This window comes from Triturus cristatus, chromosome 1_2, assembly GCF_964204655.1.
Source record: "Triturus cristatus chromosome 1_2, aTriCri1.1, whole genome shotgun sequence".
Classification (NCBI taxonomy): domain Eukaryota; kingdom Metazoa; phylum Chordata; class Amphibia; order Caudata; family Salamandridae; genus Triturus; species Triturus cristatus.
In genome coordinates, this window is record NC_140580.1 from 229,586,558 (window position 1) to 229,612,248 (window position 25,691).

The following is a 25,691-nucleotide window of genomic DNA, read 5'->3' on the forward strand; positions in this document are numbered from 1 at the left end:
TTGACCGCTTATAAGAAAAGACTAGATGAAGTCAAGAAAGATATACAGGAGTACAGGGAAAATCACACAGTCGAAAATCCAGAAAGTATCTCAAAAAGTTCTCGTACTCCAAGACCTATCCTTATGCTGAAGCGGATTATCAACCACCTAAACGCAATGACTCTTCAGAAGGTTCCGAAGATGATTCTTCTGACAGCAGTAACTCCAGCACAGGAAGCTACCGCAACCGACAGAGGGAGAACCAGCAATTGGCAACAGCCATGGCCACAAGGACCAACAGGGAACCAAATGCATTTCCAACAGGGTTTCCCACAGATGATGTTTGGTTGGAACCCCCAGTTCAGTCCGATGCAAAACCCATACATGAACCAGATTCTGCGCTTTCTTTTTTTAGGGAATGGCCGCAGAAGGCAACAACAAGTCCATTGGGAAGACTAGCAAAACCAAGGTGCACACATCCGGAGCAAATCCCGGGATCAGCAACCAGTCCTCACAGCAAACCTAGACCAATGTCGCCTACATTGCGAGATGGCGGAATTTTTCCAGAAACTAAAACTTAAAGCCTTCGCAAACCAACCAGCGACACTGGACACTTCAGTACAAAAGGACAGACACGTTTTTCAAAATCAAATCCAAGTTCATACCACCGCCAAGCTCAATTCCCTGTGAACTGGTTACTTTCAAACAAGCAGTGTTCAAAGACATTGAAAATCTCCAAGAAAAAAAGCTCTTCAAAAGTGTGAGCAAAAGTGTGAGCAAAAGAGAATTCGAAGCACTGTCTACCCTGAGAAACAACAACGAAATAGTAATCAAACCAGCGGACAAGGGGAGAGGGATAGTTCTCCAGGACAAAGAGGAATATCAAAAATAATGTTTACGTCTGAGCGATAGACGCAACTACCTACCCCTACAGGAAGATCCCACAGACAGGCTCAAATTAACCATCCACGATCTGGTGAACAAAGCAGAAAACCTTGGAGACATCAGTAAAAAGGAAGCATAATTCCTCACTACCCCCACCAGTAGAATTCCGTATTTTTATACCATTCCAAAAGTACCGCCATCTGGACGCCCCATAGTCTGTACTTGAACTGATCTCAAAATTTTGCGATTTCTAACTATAACCACTGGTCAAGGCTACTTCTACCTACTTTCAAGACACCAAAGACCTACTGGGGCAGATAAAGGATCTATCATTCAATCTGAACACGTCTTTCTTGGTAAGCCTCGATGTAGAAAGCCTCTACACGAGTTTACCACAAGATGATGCCCTGAAAGTACTGGAATCCTCCTTGAATAAGGGCACCTGGGATTTTGCAACACCAAAATCATTCATCCTGAAATGCGCTGAACTTGCACTAAAGGAGAACTACTTTAAGTATAAAGGCCAACTGTACCTGCAAACGTACGGCACTTCAATGGGCAGCACTTTCGTCCCAAGTGTGACTGGACTGTATGTTTTTAATTTTGAAAAAAAACTTACCTGTTCAACCTTGGCACACCACTGTCACCATACATTCGCTTTTACAAAAGATACATCGATGATATCTTCCTAATCTGGGAGGGATCGGAGAATGCTCTAAAAGATTACCACATCTGGATAAATGGATGCGACACTAATCTGACATTTAACAGCACAATCAGTAGAAAGAAGATCACATTTCTGGACCTTGACATCACTCATGCCAATAGGACATTGGAGACCAAAACTCACTTCAAAGGAACTGCTAAGAACTCATTACTGCATTACACAAGCTTTCATCCTCAAACATTAAGGGAGAACTTACCTTATGGGCAGTACCGCGACTGCGCAGAAATAGTAATATAGCAGACTTCAAGCAACAAGCCCAAGGCTTAACTACTAAATTACAACTACATGGGTACCCAGATAGGATTACCAACAAAGCAAAGAAGAGGGCTCGCAATCAAAACAGAGAGGGCCTATTAGAAAATAATCCCAAAGGAGAAACCTCAATCCCATTGACGTGTGATCACATACAATCCAGTTTCATGCCAAGTGTCAAAAATCGTTCAAAAGCACTGGCAAATACTAAACACTGGAAACCAACAATGGAAAAAAAACTGTTCTCGTACAGAAGAGGTAGAAGTCTCAAAGACAGTCTAGTGCATACAAGACCGCAGCAACTGGTTAAACAATAAAAAAAAATTTTTTTTTTAAAAAACACACCATACACAACGCATGGGGTCTCCCTAGGGTGACCGGCCATTACCCTTGCAGAGACAGCAGTGTGTGCTATTTAACCAAGCCAACCAAGACTCTTAACCTGGAACTAGAAAAAGTGTGGGGGATTCGTACACATACGAATTGCAACACAGAATTCCATCTACCTCATTACCTGGCCATGTGGGTTTAGGTATGTAGGAATGACTAGCCGAAGAGTAAAGACAAGAATCTGAGCATAGAAGCACAATTCGGTGCAAACGGAATAGAACTCGCATGACAAATCATTTCCTAGAAGGTCACACCACGAATGATATGGAATGGGTAGCGATTCAACATCTAGAAGTGGGGAGCGGCAACATCCAACAACAACTGCTAGAAAAGGAGCAACAATGGATCTATCGGGTGTTCACTCATATGAGAGGGTTGAATGACAATATACCGTGGAACAGTCCAAGCAGATAGAAACACCTGACAACAGTATACATAATACTGGCATTACCTCCTGGTATCCTGTATCTACCCACAGACTTCTCACCAACATGCACTCTGCAATAAGCCCCGCCATACACATCCCAACGAATAAGTATCATGCCGTCCTGCAGTGGGATATGCTCTGAATTAGAGATTTCGCAAAGTGAAATTACATTTAATTTACGATCAGTAGGGTTGGGATCATCGTTCCCACCAACTGACATGAGCACAAACATGTTGCAAACAGCATTATTTAAAACCTTTATAACGCTACTTAGGCAAAGGTTCTCCCTGCAATCTCCACATATCACGCAGCGTAAGTTGCGCACTGTGAGTAAGCAGTCCAGCTCACAAAATACAAAATCAGGCACCAAAGCGCATTTTTACTATTAGGCAAAGTGGCTTCCGTCCATCTGGACAGTTCACTCTGCGCATGTTGCGCACCGAGGAAACAGTCCAGCTCACAAAATACAAGATCAGGCATCTAAACGCATTTCATGGAGTCACTATACTCAAGACGAACGAGACCACCTCAAGCCTGGCGCACAGTGAAGGCCAGCGGCCTAGTGTTTTCAGTGACGTGGGAACGCACGATGTCATTATTCAGGAAGTGCACCCGCCCAGCAATTTTTTTAAATACACGCCGGTAACCACCCTCGAGGCATATCCAGTTCCAGAGGATAGCGGACTAGGTGGAGATGCAGGCGAGCACTGAGACAAAGCAAGATCTTTCCATGTAGAATCCAATTGTGGCACATACTTTTACATTTCTGAATCTACCATCTATGGACACAGACTCTTGGCAGATTGCTCATCTATGTTTTTAATCCTCATCCAGAGTACTTATTAGAAGCTCACCCCTCGCTGGAACCGAACGGCTATGAAAAAACGTGATTTACGTAAATAATATTGAGAGATCCAGTTTTATCAGTTTCACAAATTAAAATCTTTATAACATAGCACGCGCAGTGCACTTGCTAGTCACGAACGCAAGCGCATTATAACCATTATCAGTCATTATCACTTACGTTTTTAGCGATAGTCGACACTCCACGCAGCGCCTATTCGTAATAATATACTGGCATACTCACCAAAATTGGCCACAAGAATGTTCGTCAACAGCGGACAATCGCGCTCATTTCACGGCAGCAGTTGACACAGGGTGCAGCGCGCACCTATGACTAGTCAAAAATCGCAAGCATGTTCACTAAAGTTGCAATCATGCATGGAAAACGCTGTATATTTTGCATATGTATGAGTGGACACGCACGTATGAGTGACACCGACTGTTTCTAGTACCACTTGGGCGATAAAAGAATGGAACTGATAAACAAAAGTCATTGTTTTTATATGTTGTATTGTCTTGTCCATTTTCTCTTCACAGGTATTTTAACATTGATGGACCCAGACACACGGTTAGTCCATCTAGCATGATACACACCTTAGCCAGTGTGCAAAAATGCATCAACACGTGGTTATGATTTTTACCACTCACTTTTCACCAAAGTTAGTATAGAGAGGTCCTGAAGAAAGCTCCTTTATTTTTGCCGAGAGCTGAAACATGTTGACCAAGGGATAATCCAGACAAATAGTCGTTCTGAAACATTATCCATCTCATTCGCGTTTTTAATATACCCTGGGAATAAAGTATTGGTTAGTGAGTTTCCCAGAGGGATTTTTAATCACACTTCACTTCCAGCACCATCACATAAAAACAAGAAAAAACCCGCTCCACTGTAATCAGGTGTTGTAGCACAGCTGGGTAGCATTTGGCTACCCAGCTGGGAATCCAATGATGAAGCATGACACCAACCAGGTTGGTGTGTGAGGGTTCTTTTTAAAGCCCTTGTGGTGCCAGACACTACCGGCTTGACCTAGCCACTCCCTAGTGGACCGTCTCAGTTGATTATTTCATTACTACATTGGGACAAGGATGGCCTACATACTGCCCAAACTCTACCCCTTGTTTACAGATACATTCAAAGTCAAGCCTGCATCAGTCAGTAAATTAAATACTTGAGTGAGAGCTTGATCATGCTCCTTTTGTGCAGTTCCAAAAATCAATGGCATCACTATAATTGAACACATTCACAAATCGGCTGTAAGACATCGAATAAAGTCTTGGAAAAGTGCTGCAGTCGAAGATGCACCAAAAAGGAGTCTTGTATCAAAACACATCGACATGCAGAAAAGGTTGCAATATATCTGCAATCTTTTTAGAGTTCCAATTAATGATAACTTTCATTTAAAACAAGGAGAGAGAAGACCTTTGAACCACTTAATTGCTTTATGTCAGCGATGTGCGGACCTAGAAGTCATTCTCATTGAAGTGCCTTTTTTTGCTTAGCGCATATCAACGCCTTTCGAGCATCATGATTATGGGAAAAACCCATGGCGACGGATCAGTTGAACGCTCAATAATGGCATGTTTAAGTAACTATTTAGGTTCTTTTTCATCAGCTTCTTGTAAATGAAAAGCAACTGGTCTAAGTCTCTGAGCAACACAATGGACAGTCATCAATATGCAACTTTACTTTCAAAGCCTTAGCTTTCCGAAACATTGAAACAATGAAGGAAATTGGCTTACTATTTGGTGAGCATTCACACTGAAATTCACAGAATCAGTCCAATATCAGCAGCGGTACTGAAACTGAGCAGACAGGCACTTGCCGCTGTACCTTGAAGCACATGGATGGGTGTTTGCACCTTTGTTTTCTTGCGTTTCAATATCGCTACAAATGATCCTTGACTTTTTATGGACGTCGATGCAGCCCAGGTATACACTCTGGTTTACGATGGCTTAAGTTGAGGCAATGAAGATAGTTAATTGTATTTCTCTTCAGGCATTACGTTTATCGATGCACCACAGTCGATCATGAAAGGTATTGAGCAATCAATTATTTTCAGACAATGTTTGAATGACTTTGGTGCTCTGGCATGTCAACTTTTCTTTTGAAAGACATTTTTCTTCACATGCAGCCAGTCCGACATGCGCACAATTTCTCCAAGATACACAGACATGGTGCAACCATCTTCCTCACTTTCACTTAATATTGAGGTGGACGTACTGTTGGACAATGATTTAGATGACTTCGTTCACCATCAATTTCCCTCAATTGATGTCACCGCTGGGCCTTTGAAGGTGCATCAGACATGGTCTCTGGAATGTTCAGGCGGCCATTTTGTCTTCATGCTGGGATGCACTTTTTCCTTTGCTTTACAGTCACAAAATGGTTCTTTCCCACACAGCCTTTACATATCTGTCAAATGGTGAGACAGCTACCTTTGTGTGGGAAACAAAATCCACAACTAAAACATAATTTCTCTATACAAGTAGACATCACTGTGCGTCCTTCAGTCTTTTGCTTTGGCTTACTATATAGTCGTGACTGATTCACTCTGGGCACCTCCATAGCAGCAGCTTGTCTTTCAGCATGCTCCTCAATTCTGGCAGCCATCAACACTCACTCCAAACTAAGAGTTTCTCTCAGCTTTTGACATCTGAAGAAATCTGACAAGCATCCATCAATAACTAAATCGCATAGCTTCCTCATCATTAAATTCATTGGACTTGCAGTGTTTGACGAGCATATCAAGTTTCTCCACAAAATCATCAATGGGTTCACTAACTTTTTGGCATTCTTGACTGAAAATGCATCTTTTGTTATAAACGTTTGGCACTGGATTAAACTCGAGATTCAGCGTTTCTTTAATCTGAAAATATGTAATTGTATCAGTTTGCTGCATTTTCTTTATTACTTATTTCACACCATCACCAGCAAAAATTTTGAGATACTTGAAAATCCTTTTATCAGTTTGTTTAAGTGCATCACTGAATTCATCAAATGTCTATCCACACGGGCCATCTATCTCCAATATTTAGCTTTTCAGTGGTACAAAAGGTGGTGGTTGTTTCAAGAAGGCGGCAGCATAACTAGTTATGAGAATGGTCGACCTTGAGGGTGGAGCTCTTTCTGCTCCCATCAGCTGTCCATTTGACCCTTCTCATTTCTGAGGCCTTGCGATGGATCAGCCTCAGAGTAGTCATGTACAATCGATGAAATGGTGAGCTTCTCCTCAGTCTATCGGATCCCTTCACTTGTTGGAGACCTCTGGAGTTGTTCTGAGCTGTGAGCTTCGGTCATAGACCACTTCAGGTATCGACCAGCACAGTAAGCACAACCCCTGTGCTTACTCTTGGGTCTCCTCTCCCGGTACAGAGATCGTAACGCTCTGCTTAGAGACTCTGGTAAGTACAATGACACTATACTTCTTTCTTACATATTCTGTCAGACAGCACGTTTTCTTGTACCCGTACGTAACCACCTTTTGCAGTATCGCTTCATATAATGTACAACAAAGTTCATCCCAGGAGATTTCCCCTTAACTTCTCAGTTTATTACTTTGAAAAGAATATCGGAGTAATAACTGCATATACAAGAAGAATACAAGGACAGATTTAGAACTTGATAAAACCAAATGTACAGCAAAATCAGTGGAATGACCCCAGAATATTGAGAGCAAAATTGTTAAATATAACGAAGAACACAGTCAACCAAAAATTCACATTAAAGTCTAAATTTTCAACAATGAGTTTCACAGGAAATTTAGAAACATTAGGAAAGGACACAAATATATTCTAAAACATACAGTTAAATATAAAAAACCATGAACTGCATATACTATTTGAAGTGTCCCTGCAGTCTATTATGTTGGTAAAAATGAACGAAAAGTAATATGCAAATCACAGAACATAATGGTAATATCTACAACTAACAGGAACTCCAGCGTTGCCACCCATTGGCAAGATCAAAAACTTAACATTTTGCAGCTCATGTTTCAGCTGTTTGAAGTTGTTCCTTTCTCATTTAAAGTTCACAATAAAAGATAGGTTCAGCAAGAAATAGTATGGATAAAATAATTGAATACTCCACAGCCTATGGGAATAAGTCACAGGGTGATGTCATGTTATTTGCGACTTTGACCTGTGAGAGAGATATATATATATATATCTCTATAGCTCTATATCTCTATATACACACAAATATTTTTTGGGGTGTGGATTATTTTAATTACTGTTGTCTTAGGTTATCCAGTAGACAAGCACATAGAACAATATCTACCATTAATTTTGGCTTGTCCCTGCACTGTGTTTATACCTGTAACTTTAGTTCATTTAGATCAATTTATGAATTCTAGGACAATAGCAAAATAGATCCTTCAAGATGGCTGTGACAGGCATATAATGCGGTTGTCTATCATGTGACAAACAGTGGAGTAAATAGCTAGATATAGAATGAGAAACAGAAAGCTATATAATGTATTTATAGTTACATGGAGAACACATTCAGGCCTTGAAAAATTCACTCGCAATTTTGAGTGACATTTTATCAGGTCGAACTATTTTTAACATTTACTCGACATTGCTGGCGAGTTAATTTAAAGGGAAGAAACAGGTGTTCTGTTCATTCAGAAAGTAAATGAGCAATAAAGAATCCTTTAAATCTTATTTTTTTCTTGACAGATTTGCTGTCTGTTCAAGGACAAAGGTCAAATGTCAGTTTGTCTTTTTACTAATTGATGCTCATCTGTTCCTGGAAAATGATTTTTTACTTTTCTCTTATTATAGTTCGTGCCTTTTGTCAAGTGAGTTATCCGACAATAATTGTAAAACAAAAGCCTGAACATGTCAGTTTTTTTTCTAACATGACATTTATACAGCTTGTAAATGAAAAGTTCAATTATTTTGAATGATATCAGGAATTATGAAAACTTAATTTTGTCATTCAAAAGTGTGATTCAAACAAAGTTTACATAGGAGCAAAACACATCACAACACTTCACTTGGTAATGGGCAAATGCCAATTATTTGCAGAAATTCGATTTCAGACATTGTACACTGTGTAGTTTTAAAACCACGTCTGTGTGCATTTCAAGGTAATATTTGCTGATTGCAAATAATGCACTACTACTTTATGCTTTAGTGATGTATTTATTAAAAGTGACAGTTTAAACAAGTTCAGAAACATTCCTGCCCCTGCACTGATGACAATGCAGTTAATGACCCAAGGTCATGTGTATCCTACGTTTGGCTCGATTTGTATTATATGTGGAGCAAAAGTTTAATCTATTAAACTAAACAAGAGTTTTCTGTACAGCATACATGCCGAACTCGCAAATTTGAAGATGATCTTATGTGATAAAGAAGAAAATAGTGTCTCAGTGAATTAAAATACTAGCCCAGGATCACACAATTTGAAACCACGTTATGGGTCAAGAGCATTATAATTAGGTGGAGTAGATTATTCAAGTCACTAGACCTGAAGGTCTAGTAACATTTTTGAGCATTTTTATATCTTTTCAGATAGTTTTCATCGTTTAGTTTATACCATAGAGGAGATACTAACCCTTTCCGAGGTGGCACCGATTTTAACATGGAGAAATTAAATTTTTAACATGTGAGAAAAGCAGTCCATGTTTTCTTGCATTGCCTAAAACTCTTCGCCTTTTCCAGGATTTGTATTGGTCTTTTTTTTTTTGGTATGACTTTTATAGAACATAATGTAAACTGACCTCTAGGGGTGGGTGATTTGAAGTATTGTGTGAATAGTGATAACAGAGCTCTGGAGTCGTGGCAGGAAAAGAGTTTCTCACAGGGCCGGTCACTGCATCCTAGAGGTGTTGACGCTATGTGCTCATCCAATCCTTAAACCTCAAAGCATACCGCACTGAGCAATGGTCAGTTATTTTCCAATGGTAATTACCATTGTGTGTCAAAGTGGGTGGAGGTACAAGGCTGACTAATGACAACTATACTGAAAACTGTGTTTATAGGTCAGGCAGTTGGTGTGTTTATGACAGCAGGCCCGGTGAAAGTTCACACAAGAAGGTACATGCAGAAGTACCTGTAGGACAGTGAAAACAGTGCTGGGAAGTATGAAGATTGCATGCAAGATATGGAAATAACGGATTTTAGAAACATATAGGGGGTGTAGGAAGGTGGATATCTGACTATGGTTACCCCCAACTTTTTGCCTAGTGTCTAGCTGGTTTTTCGACTTAGTTGGCCTGAGATCCTGCCATTCAGGGTCTCAGGCTGTCTGCTCTCTCTGTAAAATGGACTCCATGTACCCTAGGCACATAACCAATTGGTAAGGATCACCTTATTGGACCCTGTACAGTGTACCCTAGGTACCCAGGGCATAGGTGTACCCTAGGCCTCCCAGGGGCTGCAGCATGTATTATGCCACCCCTGGTCTGGCCTTCCAATCAGACACAACTGGCTGATCACTCAGCTGGGGCAAGGTCGTGTAATCACCCCTTGCTTAGATATAGTATGCCTATATCTACCCTTATATATAGACACATGTGTACCTATCAGTCACTCCTATGGCAGGCCTTAACAATCCTGGAGGCAGAGTGCTTGGTAACATGTGAGATGGTGCTCTAGCATGAGCTGAGCCTGTCTGCAGCTTTCGGAACCATGTCCTTATAGCTGTTCTATGACATAGCCTACCATATACTCTTAAAGTGCCTTATAATCTTAGACGGTTGTGGTAACTATGGTTTGGCTTTATCAAAACATGTCGTGTAAGGTGTCTAACACTAGGGAATAATACCCCCATGCCATTTCTGGACATGAGAATATTATTCCCCCCTTCTAGAGGGAAAGACATGTTAAAATCATACTTCAACTGTTAGCCTCTGACCAAAGCCTCAGCATCACAAAATGGATGCTGCTGCCACGACACAAGTCTGACCTCCTGCAGCTGGGAGTGATCCCAGCCAGGGAGGCCTGGACAATAGGCTTCCTGCTTGGGGAGGTGCTAGCACCTCCCCAGACAGCCTTTAGTGTATTGGGGCAGGGTGGGCTGAAAGGAATGAGACATGCCTGGGGCACACAAGGTGTTCCTTGCATAGTCCAGTTCAAACCGGCGCTGGGGCACTCCAGCCCCAGCTCTGGCGCGAAACTGGACAAAGGGAAGTGGGTGTAACCACCCCCTCCCAGGTCCCACCCATAAGGCGTGACCTAGCAGGTATCCCAGCCCCCCAGATTAGTATAAGAGTGGGAGTTGGGCCTCAAGACTTTAGATTATCCTGAACCTGCAAAACTGAACAGAAACTCTGGACCTTCGACGAAAGAAGAAGACTGAAGAATCTCCCTTGTAGCCAAGGAGTGGCTACCCTGTGCAAACAGGCACCATCAAGAGACTACCCTTTGCTTTGCGACCGTTCTACGAGGAACCGACTGCAGAGCCCGACCAGAGCCTTGACTTCCAGACTTCTCCGACCCTCATCCACATCTGCAGCAGAGCCGAGATCCGTGGAGGCGACGAGCGACGTGGGACCGGCTACCTGGGAAAAGTGGCTAGTAACTTACAGCGCAGCTTCTGAGGTACCCTCGAAGTTGTGCACCGGGGATTGAGAAGCCCCAACCCCAAGCACCATCTGCACCGAAGATCAGCCCCCCACACTCCACGAGTCCTGCGTGGGGCCCTTCAGCATTTTCCTGCTTGCCGCGTCTGTCCGGTTGCTTGCCCGCTGGCTAGTGGCCTCTGTGACGACGCACCCTGAAATCTTCTGCGCTGGTTTGGCTCTTCCAGACTGGCTCCCGCTTCTCTGCAAAGAAGAAGCACCCCAGACCTTCCTGGTCTGCACCAGAAGCAAGTCCTTCGTTCTTCGTGGGTTCCGCTTGCCAAGGCTTGGTGAGTCCTAGTCCAACTTCGACGCCGCCGACAGCAAGAGCCTTCGTGGGACAGCTCGCCTCCTGGTCCCGGTCGCCCTCGACGCTTCCTGGTCCTCCTGGCTGCAGCGACAAGCTTCACCTTCACCTGCAACTCTTCACGACATCGCCTGGTTCCTTCCTGGTTCCACGTGGTCACTGGCTAGTGACCTTGACTCTGTCCCTTCTGCTTGCAGGTTTCTTCTCTTCTTGATCCCAGCCTTGGGATCCACCGGACACTCTTCACTGACTGCCTGTCAGCATCTTTCTTCAGGCATCCATAGGAGTCGACGACGAAAACGACGCATCTTCACCCCTATGCACCCGCAGCCTGTGGGCTAGGTAACTTGGGTACTCCGGTGCTCATCAGGATAGTGACTATCCTAGTGTCTAGTTTTCAAGTCTCAACTTCCTAGCTACTCCGGAAGTGTCCTAAATCTACCGTTTCTAAAACTGTACTATTGCTATTGACTTTTACGCATTACGCGTGAGTGTTTCCACTCTGCACACGAATCCCGTGGGCCTCCCACTTCCTAACTAACGCTAGTGTAGTGTAGCCCCAGCGATTCCCTAGGCCTATTCTATTTCCGTGACAGTGGTTCTTATACCACTTACTTAGTATATGGTTTGCGTGGCCCCTAGGGCCTAACTGTATTACTTACCTGTGTGACTTACTGTATGCATTAATAAGACTGTGTTGTACTTACCTCTAATCTCATAAAGAGTGCTGAGGGTTTGCTTAGAATAAATACACTTTATTTTATATATATATCTGTTGTGGTGTCCTTTCATTTGGTATTCAAGGGATTACATATGGTATCACAGCTGGCTTCACATGCCATTCAGAGTTTAGCCTAAGACTGCTCTTGTCCATGCTACCACTAGGATAGCTGGTCTATAAGGTTGACTTTACAACCAATCACCATAAGGGTATTTGGACTGATATAAGGTGTACACTATAACTAGTGACATACATCAGGCCAACTTCTCACAGGGGGGGGGGGGGGGGGAAGGGAAGACGTGTCTAACAAAGCGGAGTAAAACGGCAAATTGTTGTGACAAATATACTATAGATAGCTACCCATCCCACAGAACTTTACAATGTTTAAATAGCAGTATTGTGTGTCCATGGCTTCAAAAAGCTCAATTCTAATTTTTCACAACAAAATGATTGTTTTTAATTAATTTATATGGTACTGCCAACAAGCACTAGAAAAGACAAAAAGTCTGGATTGTTTCAGGCATATGTTCTTTGGTGTGTGTGATCTGCCAAGATGCAATTACAAATATTGGCCATCTGGCAAGCTTTGTGGAGCACAGCTTTTTTTTTTTAATTCAAGTTCTTTAAACCACTCCCTTAACCATAGACGACGTTTCTTGGATCCTTGGTTTGCTTTTAAAAACACGCCTGTTTCACGGACCCCACGCCTCCTCGTCTTTCCTCTCTACCTTTGTCAACCATCTTAAAACAAAGCATTAATTCATTAATGGCGAAAATACGTATCGTTTGCATTCGCTTCTGCAGATTTTACGTCAATTTGCATAAACTATTTCAGAATATAATAACAATTTTCTCAATTGAGAGAACCGCTACAGTTATAGTTCGAGAAAAATAAAATACTTGGCGGAGGGTTGAGAAAAAAAAAGTGTAGGTCAGCATCTCTGTAATAAAGGAGTTGGGGGGGGGGGGCTGGGGGAAGACACCGACGCTGACCCTCTAGGCAACAAAAGATTATAATGTTAATTGCTAAATCCGTCGGCTACGCTGCCGCCTCCGGTGCAGGAAACCAGGGTTCGAGCCTCGAGGTCGCGTCCACATCCTGTGATTCTGGGCAAATCACTTAATCTCCCCGTGCCTGAATGTGTAATGTAAATAAGGTGGTATGTAAAGCGAATACCTTCGGGTCGAGTTCGCGCTATATAAATATGCAACAAAAAAAAATTTCACTCGAGACACTCGCAATGAGCAACCCTTCAAAAAGTATGAGGCACAGTCACCACGGTTAGTGTCATTCGAGCATAATTAGCAGGCACGGACAGAAATGCAAAGCAAGCGCCGAGGTGCCCCCAAGTATCACCTCTATCCCTCAGGCTAGTCGTGGCTACCCGTGCTTCTACAAAATACGTCACCAACTCAACTCCTAATGCATACCAAATACACGCCTCACACTCCGACCACACGGTAAGACTAAAGGATGAGAAGAGGTGTGCGAACTTGGCTACTAAAATGCCTCACCTGCGGGGGCGTGCAGCTGCTCTACCGGCATGGTGGTGCGCGAATATCAGATGTAACAGTATCACGGAGAGGAAAAGCGTAACAGGTACTCCTGACAACCAAAGTTCAGGCTAATACAGCCTCACAGTCAGGGCTGCACGTCAGCTACCACGTTATTCCAAATTCCAGAGTTGCAGTTGCTTATGAAATATCGATTTAGCTGCCGCGACAAACTCCCTAATCCTCAAGTGAGGGAGTTTTTCCGCGAGATTGCTCAGAACTGGCGCGAATTTTTTTGCTACATCACGTGATTCATAACCAATGCCTCACCATGATATTCCACCGACATAGAAAGAGGCCTGCAATACACATCCCCTCGCAGTCAGGCGGCCATCTTTAAGCGGGATGCTCTCCTTTTGTTTAGTCCGACGTTTGACTTTTGACAAGTACAGTTTTGTAGAAAATGTTTCAATTTAAGAATCATTCATTTGAAAATAAAAGTGGCAGTACACAAATTCCAACGGAACACCCGCACTGACATTGATGCTTCACCAGTAAGGGTTGAACCCCATTCTATGTATTGGGGAGAGGATGTGGCCCCCTAACGGCTGGGTGTTCCACCTTGAAGCTAGTGAATCGGTTCGTGTCTCAGTAGGGACGCTCAACAGCCTGCGATTGTGGGCAAATCACTTCACACTTCATCTCCCCGGGCCTAACAAATAACAAGCATTTGCTATGCAATAGGTCTCGCATTTGCGAGAGTTTGAGCTGTTAGCATTGTAAATGAAAATGCCTTTTATTTATGTTTTAAAAACCAAAACATAAATAAGAGACATTGTCATTTACAATGCCAATAGCTCTAACTCGGGTAAATGCGAGACCTATTGAATTGCAAATGCTTGTTTCATCCCTGCCAAGTACCACGCAACAGGCATCAGACTAACACATTTTAGTATAGCGGTCTGCATCATGGCACTGAAATGCATTGCCACACATAATAGGCCTCTCAGCTGTGAAGCTGGAGAGCCTTAATGCACCAATATTGAAATCCGCAGTAGTACTGGGATGTGCGCTTCTCTGGCAGGCTTGGGGGCTGGTTCGTTTGCTCCTGTGTTAAAATGTACCACAACGAGGCCTGACGTCAGAAGAGGAGTCAGTGCCAAATTGTGAGACTCATTTTAATAGGGCGGGCAGGCCGGCGCGAGAGGGCGGCATTTCAAATTTAGAAACTGGCCAGGCTGCTCCGCTGTTGTGTGCGTCGGATTTAGGCAGTGCAGCTGAGCATGCTGCCTCCATCACAGTTGCGGCGGCAGAATGGACTCGTGGGCGGGCTGCACCATCTGAGGCTCACTCAACCCCCCGGCGCTAGCGGCGGATGACTCGCTCGCCATGGTGAGCCTGCTGCTCAACTCTGAGAACTGTAATGCTGAATAAGTAAAATTATTTTATTTTTCAGGTAACTCGTACAATGTTGTAGCTGAATAATCGGAGCTGAAACTGAGCGTTTACTATAATTGTAACATACATGGTGAGGCCTGGGCTTTACAGATCAGCCATGCCCTGCGCTTCACGGCCTGCTTCCGTCGGAGTTTACTCAGGGCATGGGTGATCCATGGGGCTGCGCCATGCCTGTTATTTCCTGCAACGTGTGTGACTGCTGGCCATCTAAGGGGTGGCTCTTTAACACCCAGTAGCATCGCACACTTCGCAGATTAGCCCCAGGTAGACAGAATAGCGGGCGGCAGCTTTGTCCTTCTTTGCAGCGCCTGCCATCAGCAGACAAGAAGTGTTGCTTTCAGTGCCGTCCGATCCCTTACAGTGTTGTGGGGAGGGTCGTGGTGCATGGTGTTGGATTGCAGCCTCCTGGACCCATGCCCTCCTAAGCCCTTAACCAGACCGTCTGGCCACACATTACCTCAGCTTCGCAGCTCTCAATCACATGAGGTTTCGGGAAAGGGGCACAGGGTTTGTCTATTCTCCGGATCCAGGGCCTTTTCTGGTCGGCAAACTGCACAAGTGTTTAAGCACGACCTTGACCAGCCCAGGCCGTCAACAACACCAGTTGAGGCTTGTGCCATCCCCCATCTCAGTAAGAAGGCAGTTGGCAGCTCTGGACCTGGGAGACATTCTAGCCCAGTGTGAGGATGCGGCCAGACAGCAGCAACAATTTGGCAGTTCTTCAGAGATCAGGAAATGTGGTCAGTAATTTTGGCAATGCCTATCAATTGCAACACATTGAAATACCAAACTAGTTTAAAGAATGTTTTACTACAGAATTAATTTGTAACTTACAGATCAAAGCGTATATGGAGGCCGACACTGAGATAAGACAGCTGCTATTTGCTATGGAGTAAAGCAAACACAAGGAGATGATGGATGAAGTGCTGAAACATTTCAAACACTCACCCCCAGTCACAGATATGGGTTGAATCCATCATCATTCTTTAGCTCACTTTGCCACCCTAGTTCAGACACAGCTATATGCAAATCAGTCTTGACCCTGTGCCTCATGGGAACTGTCCAGACTAAACTGTCAAGCCATGTCTTCCCTGGACCGGAAACAAGCATCTTGGGACCAGTTTCGGGCTAACAGCCCTCATCAGCCAGGCTATCTTGAATCTAGTGGCAAAGTAAGCAAGGGACCCACGTCTGGGCATGCCCTGCCAACTTAGGGCGAACAAAGCAAACACAAGGAGATGATGGACGAAGTGCTGAAACTTTTCAGACACTCAGCCCCAGTCACAGATCTGGGTTGAATCCATCATCGTTCTTTAGCTCACTTTGCCGCCCCAGTTCAGACACAGCTATATGCAAATCAGTCTTTACCCTGTGCCTCATGGGAACAGTCCAGACCGAACTGCCAAGCCTTGACTTCACTGGACCGGATACAAGCATCATGGGACCGGTTTCGGGCTAACAGCCCTCATCAGCCAGGCTATCTTGAATCCAGTGGCAAAGTGAGCAAGGGACCCACGTCTGGGCAAACCCTGCCAACTTAAGGCGAACAAAGCAAACACAAAGGAGATGGCCACTTTTCAGACACTCACCCCCAGTCACAGATCTGGGTTGAATCCATCATCATTCTTTAGCTCACTTTGCCACGCTAGGTCAGTCACAGCAATATGCAAATCAGGCTTGACCCTGTGTCTCATGGGAACAGTCCAGGACGAACTGCTAAGCCATGTCATCCCTGGACCAGAAACAAGCATCCTAGGACCGGTTTCGGGATAACAGCTCTCATCAGCCAGGCTATCTTGAATCCAGTGGCAAAGTGAGCAAGGGACCCACGTCTGGGCATGCTCTGCCAACTTAGGGCGGACAAAGCAAACACAAGGAGATGATGGACAGAGTGCTGAAACTTTTCAGACACTCACCTCCAGTCACAGATCTGGGTTGAATCCATCATCGTTCTTTAGCTCACTTTGCCACCCCAGTTCAGACCCAGTTCAGACACAGCTATATGCAAATCAGTCTTGACCCTGTGCCTCATGGGAACAGTCCAGACCGAACTATCAAGCCATGTCTTCCCTGGACCGGAAACAAGTATCCTGGGATCGGTTTTGGGCTAACAGCCCTCTTCAGCCAGGCTATCTTGAATCCAGTGGCAAAGTGAGCAAGGGACCCACGTCTGGGCATGCTCTGCCAACTTAGGGCGAACAAAGCAAACACAAGGAGATGATGGACGGAGTGCTGAAACTTTTAAGACACTCACCTCCAGTCACAGATCTGGGTTGAATCCATCGTCATTCATTAGCTCACTTTCCCACCCCAGTTCAGACACAGCTATATGCAAATCAGTCTTGACCCTGTGCCTCATGCGAACAGTCCAGACCGAACTGCCAAGTCATGTCTTCCCAGGACCGAAAACAAGCATCCTGGGACCGGTTTTGGGCTAACAGCCCTCATCAGCCAGGCTATCTTGAATCCAGTGGCAAAGTGAGCAGGGGACCCAAGTCTGGGCATGCCGTGCCAACTTAGGGCGAACAAAGCAAACACTAGAAGATGATGGACGGAGTGCTGAAACATTTCAGACACTCACCCCCAGTCACAGATCTGGATTGAATCCATCATCATTATTTAGCTCACTTTGCCACCTCAGTTCAGACACAGCTATATGCAAATCAGTCTTGACCCTGTGCCTCATGGGAACAGTCCAGACCGAACTACCAAGCCATGTCTTCCCTGGACCGGAAAAAAGCATCCTGGGACCAGTTTCGAACTAACAGCCCTCATCAGCCAGGCTATCTTGAATCCAGTGGCAAAGTGAGCAAGGATCCCACGTCTGGGCATGCCTTGCCAACTTAGGGCGAACAAAGCAAATACAAGGAGATAATGGACGGAGTGCTGAAACTTTTTTAACACTCATCCGCAGTCACAGATTTGGGTTGAATCCATCATCATTCTTTAGCTCACTTTCCCTCCTCAGTTCAGACACAGCTACATGCAAATCAGTCTTGACCCTGTGCCTCATGGGAACAGTCCAGCCCGAACTGGCAAGCCATGTCTTCCCTGGACTGGAAACAAGCATCCTGGGACCGGTTTCGGGCTAACAGCCCTCATCAGCCAGGTTAGCTTGAATCCATGATAGCTTGAATCCATGATACGTTTCGGTGGAGTGGCATAGAGTTTAATAGCGTGGAATGGCATTGAATGGTATTACTTAGAGTGGACTGGTGTAGAATGCAGTGACATAGGGTGTAGTGGAATACATTAGAGTGGCATAGAAGGGAGTGGCTTAGAGTAGAATAGTGTACAGTAAACTGGCATAGAGTAAAATGGCAAAGAGTGCAAAGGTGTGGAGTGGCGTACAATAGAGTGACGAATAGTGGATTGGGTGAAGTTGAATATCGTAGTGTAGAGTGGGGTAGAACGAAGTTTAGTGGAGAGGCATACAGAATAGTGGCATATGGTGGATAAGCGCAGAGTGGAGTGTCATACAGTCAAGTGGCATAGAGTGGAATGATATAGAGTGACATAGAGTGAACTGGCGTGATATTGTAGAATGGAATGGTGTAGAGCTAAATGGCATTGAGTAGAGTGGTGCACAGTGGAGTGGCAGAGACTGGAATAGCGTGGAGTTGCACAAAGTTATGTGGCATAGAGTGGTGTTGTACAGAGTGAAGTGGTGCACAGTGGAGTGTTGTAAAGTGGAGTGTCATAGTGTGGAGTAGTGTGCCATAGTGTAGATTGGTAAGATTGGAGTGGCTTGTAGTAGCTTGCAGTAGAGTAGAGTGGCGTACAATATAATGACATAGAGTAGAGTAGCGTAGCGTGGCATATCGTAAAGTGGAGTGGCGTAGAGTGATTTAGTGTACAGTCGAGTGGCGTAAAGTCTAGTGGAACAAAGTAGAGTGGAGTGGCTTAAAGTGCAGTGGTGTAGAGCTGAGTGGCACAGAGTGAAGTGACGTTCAGTAGAGTGGCATAGAGTGGAGTTGTATAGAGTGCAAACCACTAAGAATATGGCCCTCCAAGACAGAATGCTTTACTGGACCCCGCTCACTACAGAGAACGCACTCAAGACCATGAAGAGCATCCACTCAGAAGCCCCAAAGGACCCATGCCTGTACCACATCTTCCACAAAGCAGCCGCTGCCATCGCCCCCCAGCTTTGCTGCACCATCGAAACCGCCACCTTCCCCGATGACTGGAAACAGGTGAAGATCAACCCCCTGCTGAAGAAGCCATCCATAGAACTGGCAGACCTCAAGAACTTCAGACCGATCTCCCTCCTACCCTTCCCAGCCAGGATCATCGAGAAGGCCATAAACGCCCATATCTCCAAGTTTATTGAAGCGAACCACGTCCTGCACACCTCCCAATCCATCTTCCGAAGCAACCACAGCACAAAGACTGCACTCCTCGCCAGCACAGATGACATCCGCTCCCTCCTCGACCGAGGCGAGACTGCAGCCCTCATCCTACTAGACCTCTCTGCCGCTTCCGACACAGTCTCCCACCGCACCCTAACCATCAGACTCCACGACACCAGCATCCAAGACAAGGCTCTGGGCTGGATCCACTCCTTCCTCACCGGCTGGACCCAGCGAGTCAGACTACCACCATTCCTCTCAGAATCCACGGAGATCAACTGTGGAGTACCTCTGCGTTCCTCCCTGAGCCCCACCCTCTTCAACATCTACATGCCTTGCTCACAATGAACCGCAAAATCAACGCAGTTTCCTTAGCCTGCTACCACACGCTCCACCTGCGCCAAAAGACTTTCAGATGTATCCCCACAGAATCCAAAAGGACGGTCACCCACACACTCTTCACCAGCAGACTTGACAATGGCAACACAATCTACGCTGGTATCACCCAGAAACAGCTCAAGCAACTACAGGACATCCAAAACGCCACTGCCAGACTGGTGCTCGACATCCCCTGCCACAGCCACATCATGCAACACCTCCAACAACTCCACTAGCGCCCAGTCAACTAGAGAGTCACCTTCAAACTCCTCACTTACGCCTACAAAGCCTTACACGACGAAGGACCAGTGTACCTGAACCACCGCCTCACATTCCACTTACCCACCAGACAACTCCAATTCTCCCAACTCTCCCTTGCCTCCATTCCCAGGATCCAGAAGACCAGAACTGGAGGAAGGTCGTTCTTCTACCTCACTGCCAAGACCTGGAACACACTGCACCTGAACCTCAGGCCAATTAGCGTCGCTGACCCAATTCAGGAAGGACCTCAAGACCTGGCTCTTCGAATGATCCTCCACCCAGTCGACCAGCAGCCCCCCTCTCCCTGCACCTTGAGAACCTCACAGGTGAGTAGCTGTGCTTTACAAGCCCTTGATTGATTGATTTGATTGATTAATTTCATGGAGTGGTGTAGAGGGGAGTGGTATAGAGTTAAGTGGCATAGAGTGGAGTGGTATAGAGTGGAGTGGCATAGAGTGGAGTGGGGTGGAGTGTAGAGTTGAGTGGCATAGAGTAATAATAATAATCTGGCATTTGTAAAGCATGCAACTACCTACCAACGGAGGTGTCCTGGCGCTGTACTTATACCACAGAGGAACCCATCCTGGCTTTCCCTGTGAAGTGTCCACTTCTGGGCACCCCCAAGGTGCAGCCAGGTATCCCCTGCGCTGTTGTGGAGATTAAGCAAGCTATTGCCCAGAGTTGCACCCATGATTAGAATAGGCACAGAGGCGAGAAATATCAGGTCTGAGGAAATTAAGCCCAAGACCCGCCAAAGCGGGAATTGAACCCTGGTCCCGGGCTGGACCTCTGCATCAGGGTCTGCCACTCTAACCATTGAACCACACTTCTCCACTAGAGTAGAGTAGCATAGAGTGGAGTGGCATAGAGTGGCGTAGAGTGGAGTGGCATAGAGTGGACTGCATAGAGTAGAATGGCATAGAGTGAGTGGCATAGAATTAAATATTGTACAGTGGAGTAGCGTAGACTGGAGTGGTGCAGAATGGGATAAAGAGGAGTGACGTAGAGTTAAACAGCATAGAGTGGCATGGCATAGAGTGAATAGTGTGCCATAGTGTGAGGCGGCTTACAGTACAGTGGCGTAGAGTGGAATAGCATAGAGTGGAATGGCATAGAGTGGAGTGGCATAGAGTGGAATAGCATAGAGTGGAGTGGCGTAGAGTCAAGTGGTGCAAAGTCGAGCGGCGTAGAGTGGAGTGGCATAGAGTGGAGTGACGTAGACTGGAGCTGTACAGAGTGGTGTGGCATACAGTGGGGTGGCATAGAATGGAATAGCGTAGATTGAAGTGGCATAGAGTGAATTGGTGTAGAATGGCGTAGCATAGAGTGAAATTGCATAGAACAGAGGGGCATAGAGTGGACTGCGATAGAGTTGAGTGGCATAGAGTGGAGTGACGTAGATTGGATTGAGTAGAGTGGATTGCATAGAGTGGTGTGGCATGGACTGGAGTGGCATAGAGTGGAATAGCAAGGCATGGCGTATAGTCTAGTGGTGTAAGGTGGAGTGGCATAGAGTGGACCAGCAAAGAATGCAGTGGTGTAGAGTGGATTGGCGTATAGTGGAGTGGTATCAATGGCGGGTCATTTACGTTGGAGTTTTGAAACAACGCACAATTTTTTGAGCCAAGGGCGAGTTTCTCTTTCTTATAGGGGTCAGAGAACCAAGGGCATTATAATTTCGGGCGGCACTCTTTTGATATTTTTTTCATTTCTTCATTACTTGCAGCGAGACGTGTGTTATACGAAATACGGGTCCGAGCAATCTTCATCATTAAATAATAGTACCGGGTCCTGACAATCATTTGTATGTGCCTAATATGCTTAACACAAACTGAAGGCCAGATGTACTAGGAGTTTTCCTATGGGGAGCCGCTTCGTGTCCTGAGTGTTTCCTGGCTGCCTGAACGGACATCCCTCGGACTCCATTGCCCAGGAGGGCTTGCGAAGTTGTCCATTGGCTGCAGCTGACCGCTGCAAGGGGTTCAAAGCTCCTCGCCGCTCCCGCTGCGCGGGAGCCGCTTTGTGTCCTGAGTGTTTCATGGCTGCCTGAACGGACATCCCTCGGACTCCATTGCCCAGGAGGGCTTGCGAAGTTGTCCATTGGCTGCAGCTGACCGCTGCAAGGGGTTCAAAGCTCCTCGCCGCTCCCGCTGCGCGGGATGCGCGTGGGTGGGCGCCGGGCGAAGCCCGGGCCAAGGGCGGGCCCGTCCTTGCCCGTCGAAGACCGTCTGAGGCCGGGCTGGGCATTCCCTCTGACGTCTGCGACAGTAAACCTGATTAAGTTGTGACATCTTACTCGTATTCCTTGGATGTAATCATCGACTTTGCTGCCTGTCTCCCCCCCGCCGCCGCCACTCCAACGCGGCCGCTGTGTGGAGGGGGACTACATTTTCCAGCATTTCCAGCGGCGCTACTGCTTTTTGGGACTGCGAGCGGGAGAAGGGCCGGCCCTTAGAGTCACAAAGAGGTTGAGTCGGCCCCCTCCTTTTTATTTCTCTTTTTGTTTTCGTGATCGACCGTAATTCACAATCTATCTAACACTGGACGGTCTCTATCTATGTGAGAACCACAAACAGTAAGCCATTCTGTATAAGACTCTCCATTAACTGTTGGTTGTGAATATTGTATTATTACTTATTTCTTATCGCTGAATTGTATAGTGTTCTAATTTAAAGCTCAGACTGATTGTAGTGTGTAAAATGACCCTTCCTGTTTCCAAAGTGTCATCGTTAGGGGGAGGAGTACTTAAAAGAGGGACTTTGGATAATTTTCTGATTAGGGTACCCATTGGATCTGATAGAGACTTTGCTCTCGACGAGCGACGGGCGGAGAGACGTCGCTCTGTCGAAGCGGCAAAACATAAATCCTCATCCCTTTTTTCTCCACAGTTAGCCATGTCTTCGGAATTTAATACTCCTAGTGAAGTAGAGACTCATGATGATATATCCTTCATTGACAACACACCGCTACTTTTTCGAGACACCACTCCTTCTTCTAACCGAAATAAAGATTCAATCACTACTTTATCTTCTTCCTTGTCTGACGCAATATTCGAGTCAGACGCTTTATTAGACACACCTGCACAGGCGGCGAGGAAAACTATTGGTACCCCCAAGACCTCCAAGACTCTATGCCTTCAAGGTCCACCTCCCAAAAAAAGGAAAAAGAGGGGAAGTGAACCAAGGCGAGATAAGCCCAAATTAACGAAGCCTGCTAAGCCTAAGATCTCTTCATCAAAAAAACCCTTATCATCTACTAAGGCAGTTTCTCTATATCCTCCAGTGGTTGAAACCTCAGATATCCATCTACTGGAGAATATTGAGAAAATGATTAGATCCTTTATTCTTCCAATATTAGAAAGATTAAAAACTATTGTTTCCCACTTGGGGAATTTAGAACAGACAATCGGGGTACTTAAAGAAGAAATTAGGGATCGATCAAACCTTGTACCAACGCTCCCACCCATTCCATCGGCCTTAAACATTATCGATCGAAAGGGAGGAAAGTTAACGGATCAACCAGTACTGAAGTCTGACGATTTAATTCCCCGTCTAAAATCTCCCTTAACTGTGACATTTAAGGAAAAAGAGGTGGAGGTGGGTGAAAAAACATACTCCCAACAAATACCTCAAAATCATAGTGGCAATGAAGACCACGCAAGGTCTTCTGTTTTTCCAATTCGTAATGTGGATCTGCCCCCGGAGGCAGTTCCTCTCGTGGTAGTCCTTACGGGAGTTCCTTCCTTAAAAGCTGGTATAAAAGAAGACCACAGCCAGCTAAAAAATAAGGTCATATTTTGGCTTAGACAAAATCGTCCACTCCCCCCAGACATAAACGGAGAAATCCTACACGTTAGGCGTCTTCCTTGGCTGGGTTACAGGAAAAAGGATATTACGGGGGATATTATAATAATCAACTTTCGGGATAAAAGGGCAGTTAGATACATTCTTAATTGGGTTCCCTTGAACTCTTCCAACATCATTAAACCCCTTGAATTGCCCTATTTTTACCCAAGAGTACTCCCGTTAAAGGAGAGCAATTTGAATTTACTATCTCAATCGCAGGATGAATGCATTAGACCCTTAATTCAACCTCGGGATGGCTACTCTAGGTCCTCAATTAATCATCAAGCTTATCAAGATATCTACTCAATTCAACATCCGGAGGACTGCCCCAGCTCTTTTATTCTTGGAAAGACAAATTATTGTAATCCCTCACGTTGTCCTCAGAGGGATACTTGTAGGTTTCCACCGCAAAGTCAAAACCAGAATTATTCTTCTGGATTTCAATTTTCCTCTCAGGCTGATTCTTTTCCTCCTTCAAATCAATATCAGAATCAGTACTTAAGGTCCCCATTTCAGTTTCAGTATCAAGAACGTCCCTTTAGGTCCCGTCCTAAAAATTATGACTATACTGGCTTTACAACCTTCCACCAGGATGACCAATCTTTTTTCTCCTATAACCGCTTTGCACCATTATCAGGCTTGGAAGGTGTGGATTGACTTAACTTTTGGGGAGTCAAGAAAGAACTAGCTGACAGTTTTCCAAAGGTCTCTTGTACACCCACAGAAGTAACTCCCAAAAAAATCTCACATCTATCTTACGGATCTAACCCAGAGTTGAATCAGTCCCTCCCTATATCTACTGATATATTAGCTAAGACTATAGACCTAAGTCTGACTGATTCTGTCTCGGTTCCAGAGCCAGAACCAAACCCTAATTCCATGATTGATCGACTGTCAGACATACAGGAATTAGGAAAAAAGACTAAGACTAAGCTACGAATTGAAGTACTATTTTGGAACATAGCAGGCCATCGGTCGAAGGTTGGAAATGAAATATGGACTGAATTTAGTTCCAAATTTGATATTATCGCACTCCAAGAGACTAGGACCATTGACGTGGTACATATGGAAGGTTTTAAAACTTACTTCACTCCCGCTTTACCCTCCTCCTCAGGCAGACCAAAAGGAGGTCTAACAATTTACGTCTCAAACCTCCTTAACCTAAATGAAGCAGTTGTCATAAATCTGGATCTAAACTTCCAGATTCTTAAACTGGCTTTGAGTAACAAGGATAGTTTCCTTATAGTGAATTTTTATAACAATCTTTCTGATCTTGAGGCAATCAGCGCGGTATCTAAGATCCGCTCTATATTACAAAATACTATAAGGAAATCCCCAAACGAAGAGATAATTGTCTGGGGGGGGGGATTTTAATCTGGGACCATGTTCTATTACCAAAACTGGCAGCATCTGTGGCATTTTTGACGAACTTGGTAGTCCAACTCCACATTTTAGACATTCTCCTCTAGGCAATTATTTAAATGAAATTTTGTTCGAGTTGGACTTGTCCCAGGTAAATACCCTGAAAGATATGAAATTAACATTGGCTCCTACCTTTCACGGTAGAGGTTGTTCAACTACAATAGATTACATTTTGGCCTCAAACAGTGTGAGGACTTTAGATGCAGGATTTAATATACATCTTATTCCACTAAGTGACCACTATCCCCTCAGTATCTCCTTTTCACTGACCACCAAATTGAAGAACGGATTGAGCTCCATTTTATCACAAAACAACTTGGTACTAGGCAGAACAAATGGCTACTCCCTTAAATGGGTGAAAGTAGACCCTATGGAGGTAACA

General features: G+C 45.0%; 2 protein-coding genes across 3 annotated transcripts in view; one reads left to right on the top strand and one right to left on the bottom strand.

The window, feature by feature from the left end:
• Positions 1-13,909, bottom strand: part of HELLS (helicase, lymphoid specific) — a 372,397-nt gene extending 358,488 nt beyond the window's left edge. Inside the window, exon 1 of the mRNA XM_085603527.1 lies at positions 13,615-13,909. Within this exon, the coding sequence (XP_085459653.1) occupies positions 13,615-13,645 (31 nt within the window). The 5' untranslated portion in view covers positions 13,646-13,909. The remainder of the gene's footprint in view (positions 1-13,614) is intronic.
• Positions 13,910-14,771: 862 nt separating this feature from the next.
• Positions 14,772-25,691, top strand: part of LOC146867092 (zinc finger BED domain-containing protein 5-like) — a 61,425-nt gene continuing 50,505 nt past the window's right edge. For both annotated transcript variants that reach the window (XM_085614816.1, XM_085614817.1), the window contains exon 1: positions 14,772-14,985. The gene's annotated coding sequence lies outside the window, so the exon portion shown is untranslated. The remainder of the gene's footprint in view (positions 14,986-25,691) is intronic.